General features: G+C 37.8%; 1 protein-coding gene across 1 annotated transcript in view; it reads right to left on the bottom strand.

Annotated features, from left to right (window-relative positions):
- The window catches only part of LOC125037261 (beta-1,4-glucuronyltransferase 1-like), a 73,827-nt gene that overhangs the window by 53,265 nt on the left and 18,062 nt on the right, over positions 1–2,500 (bottom strand). The window contains exon 2 of the mRNA XM_047630317.1: positions 1–595. This exon is cut by the window's left edge and continues 665 nt beyond it. Within this exon, the coding sequence (XP_047486273.1) occupies positions 1–595 (595 nt within the window). The remainder of the gene's footprint in view (positions 596–2,500) is intronic.

The raw sequence follows: 2,500 nt of genomic DNA on the forward strand, positions 1-2,500 counted from the left end.
GCGTGGCGTTGAAGTCCCCGCCGGGGGCGAAGACGGCGGCGCTGACGGGGCCGCGCCACCGCTCCACCAGCGGCACCAGGTTGTCCAGGAAGGTGAAGTCGGCGTGCGTCGTGTACGTGACGGACTCGTTGCACGCCGGCTGCGTGTCCGCCGGCACGTAGTTGTACAGCACCCAGTGGTCGCCGTGGAGGGCGGGCCGCGGCGCCAGCGTGGGCGTGTGGCACGTGTGCAGGTCGGGGTACACCTTCTCCTGCAGCGAGGGCGCGGGCGTGGCAGGGGGCGCGCGGCGGTCCTCGGACGACGCGGACGCCGACGCCGCCGCCGCCGCCGCCGCCAGGTCAGCCGAGTCCGCGTCCAGGGAGCCCCCGGGGAAGTCGCCCCCCTGCACCGCCCCCCCCTCGGTCGCATAGTCAACCCCCTCCCCCCCGCCCGCGCCGGAGGAGGTGAGGTTGTCGTGCAGGAGGGGGAGCGCCGCCCCCCGCGGGGACACGAGGCGGGGGGGCGCCGCCACGTGCACCGCCACGTACAGCCCGAAGACCACGTTGAGCAGGAAGCTTCCCCGGACCAGCGCGCTCCGCCGCCACCCCACCATCACCTGGGGGGGAGGGGAGTCAGTGGGCTGCAGAACACAGGCATTTAAGGGAGATTGAAGGGCGATGTCGGAGGGGATAGGGACGGAGAGGAAAGCGAGAGAGAGGGAGAAAGAGAGAGCAAAGGGAGGTAGGGGAGGTGGGGTAAGGGAAATATAGATAGATAGATAGACAGATAGATAGATAGTTTAATAGGTAGATAGATAGATAGATAGAAAAGAGAGAGAGAAAACAAAAATTCGTTGGACATAAATAGAAAATAAATACATGAAGGATATGATGAAACAGCTATAAACACACAAAAAAATGTAGGCCTATATGAATCTAAAGCACAAAAAAATGTTAGTGGGCCCATATTTTTCAAAAAGGATAAAATCTTACGTAGGCCTATCTGACGCTAGGCCAAAACTATCACGCTGCAGTAACGATTATTCTTATAATAGTTTTTCTAAATGGATGTTAATATTAAAACTTATAATGATAATAATAAATTATAACGGTAATGGTAATAATAACAACAGTAATTACATCAATAATAAATAACAATGACATAATGATGATAATGGTGATAATGATAATAATAATAATAATAATAATAATAATAATAACAGTGTTGGTAATGATAATTAAAATAACAACAATAATAGTAATAACGATAATAATTATGATGTGGATGATAACAACAATAACAACAACAACAATAACAAAAATGATAATAATAATGATAATGGTAAAATTAATAATAATAATGAAAATAATAATGAAAACAACAACAACAATAATGATGAAAATAATAGTAATAATAATAATAATGATAATAGTAATAATAATAATGATAATGATAATAATAATAATAATAATAATGATAATAATAATAATAATGATAGTAATGATAATAATAAGGATAAGAAACAAAAACAATAATGATGATAATAATAATAATAATGATAGAAATAATAATAATAATAATAATAATAATAATAATAATAATAATAATAATGATAGTAATGATAATAATAAGGACAAGAACAACAACAATAATGATGAAAATAATATCAATAATGATAATAATAATAATAATAATGATAATAATAATAATAATGATAATAATAATAATGATAATGATAATAATAATAACATTAATAATAATAACATTAATAATAATAATTTAAAAATAATAATAATAACAACAATAATGATAGTGATGCTAATAACACAAATAATGGTGTTAATAATAATGATAAAAGCAAGGATAATAGTGAATTTGCTGATGTCGGTGATTATGGTAAAAATCATCACCTTAAGAATAACAATAACAACAACAATAATCACAAGCTTCCTTTGAAAAAGTGAGGCGATGATTATGGCAACATCACTAAAAGCAATAATCTCTAATCTAATCAGAATAGACAAAGAAAGCAGTATGCATTTTTTAACACTGTTAATTTGTGTGGAATATGTGATGAATGAAAATAATTTGAGTGAGTGAAATGTGGCAATGAATCCCCTAGATTTTTCGCAAAAAGTGTTGTAGAATATGGAAAAGACATAGAAATGAATAAACATCGTGTGTTGCTACAACTACAGTTTATCTTGTGTGAATATCCTTCAGTAGCCAATGCATATATATAAACAAATAGCTGCATGTAACAGATATTCAAACGGATTAAATAAAAGATAGCGTAAAATATATATCAACAAACAAATAAAAAATCAGTGAATTGATAAATCCACAAAAAACGCATTGAGTAAACGAAAAAAAAAATCAATGTATCACAGAAAGAAGAAAGAGAAAGGAAACACTGTAAAATAAGTCAGCATTTACTCCGACATCTACATATTATACATAAGTATCACTATATCTTATTGATGCCACTCCATAGACTTGGGCAAAGGAAGCAGAGGAGAGG

This window comes from Penaeus chinensis, chromosome 23 (genome assembly GCF_019202785.1).
Source record: "Penaeus chinensis breed Huanghai No. 1 chromosome 23, ASM1920278v2, whole genome shotgun sequence".
NCBI lineage: Eukaryota > Metazoa > Arthropoda > Malacostraca > Decapoda > Penaeidae > Penaeus > Penaeus chinensis.